The sequence below is a fragment of the Histoplasma capsulatum genome, genomic scaffold (assembly GCF_000149585.1).
Source record: "Histoplasma capsulatum NAm1 scaffold_1 genomic scaffold, whole genome shotgun sequence".
Lineage (NCBI taxonomy): Eukaryota > Fungi > Ascomycota > Eurotiomycetes > Onygenales > Ajellomycetaceae > Histoplasma > Histoplasma mississippiense.
In genome coordinates, this window is record NW_001813982.1 from 4386789 (window position 1) to 4387987 (window position 1199).

A 1199-nucleotide genomic window follows, 5' to 3' on the forward strand; every position below is an offset into this window, starting at 1 on the left:
GCAACGCAGTTTCAACAGCTCCCTGCCGCAGATACAAGCTAAAGTGAAATGGGTTTGAGTTTCGTATATCCCGCCCCAAGGTCGACAAGGCACAGGCTGAAGCTTGGGTTGAATGATGCCAAGTTGCGATATGGCATCGCGTTGCAAAAAGCAGGAGTTGGGCAAAGCAAAACTGAACGAGTTACGCCAGGCATACCAGCAACGGCAAAGTGCAGGGAATTTGACTCCGGAGGAGATGCAGGATTTCAAGAATCGGCAGGTGGCCGCTAACAAGCTGTTCCAAGAGGGAAGCGAGTTCTTTATCAAGTTTAAAGAACAACAAGACTCTTTTCGAGTTGGGCAGTCACAGGCGCAGACGCAAACGCAGTCACAGCCACAGCAGGCGCCACAACAGCAAACATCAAATGCGCAGCAAAATAGACCTGTCGTCGGTGGTCCCGCTCCCACAGTTCCGCAACAACAGCAACAGCCACAGGGTCCGATTGTGAAAACCGAGCCGGGCTTGCCTGATGGGCCCCGTCCGCCAGCTCAAGCTTCTACTAATGGGCCATCTCCCTACACTATTACCTCTGCTGTAGCTGCGCGAAACCAGGCTGGCCAAACCATCATGTCTCCTGCCACTTCACAGGCGGGTCAACCCACTTCACAACCACCTCAAATCACCGGGCAACCTCAACAATCCACGGCTCAGAACCCTCTACCACAGTCACAACCACTTTTTCCCCAACACCCATCACAAACCGAGTCCTCCAGCACTCCCTTATCCACTACCTCAACCCAGAACATCGCGGGCCATCCCCAGGGCCCACCTCGGCCCCTCTCCCAGGAAGCTGCCTTCCAGCAATCTGCCCAAAACTACTCAAACTCAACTCAACAACAGACACCCATTCAACAACAGCCGCAGCAGCAGCCGCAGCCGCAACCGCAGCAACCGCAACCTCAGCAACAGCAACAGCAACAGGCCGCAGCAACCGTCACCTCTTCCGCAACAACAACTACAACAGCCTCATCCTCCTAACACCCACTGCCACCCTCGCGGATACACGCACAATCCAACTGATAGCAGTTCGCGTAGCGTGCACATGGCCATTCCCAAGACCCTGAACGTCAAATCTTCTCAACCCGAATCCTTGGGTCCCTGCGCGTCCTACGTTATCCGGTGGACCCAGTCTTGGCGCTATGGGAGTGATGAGCCAACC

General features: G+C 55.0%; 1 protein-coding gene across 1 annotated transcript in view; it reads left to right on the forward strand.

Moving 5' to 3' along the window:
* The window catches only part of HCAG_01248 (conserved hypothetical protein), a gene marked incomplete at both ends in the record, with an annotated part of 1517 nt that extends 499 nt beyond the window's left edge, over positions 1–1018 (forward strand). The window contains one exon of the mRNA XM_001544151.1: positions 152–1018. Coding sequence (XP_001544201.1) covers positions 152–1018 — 867 coding nt within the window. The remainder of the gene's footprint in view (positions 1–151) is intronic.
* Between the last annotated feature and the right edge of the window lie 181 nt (positions 1019–1199).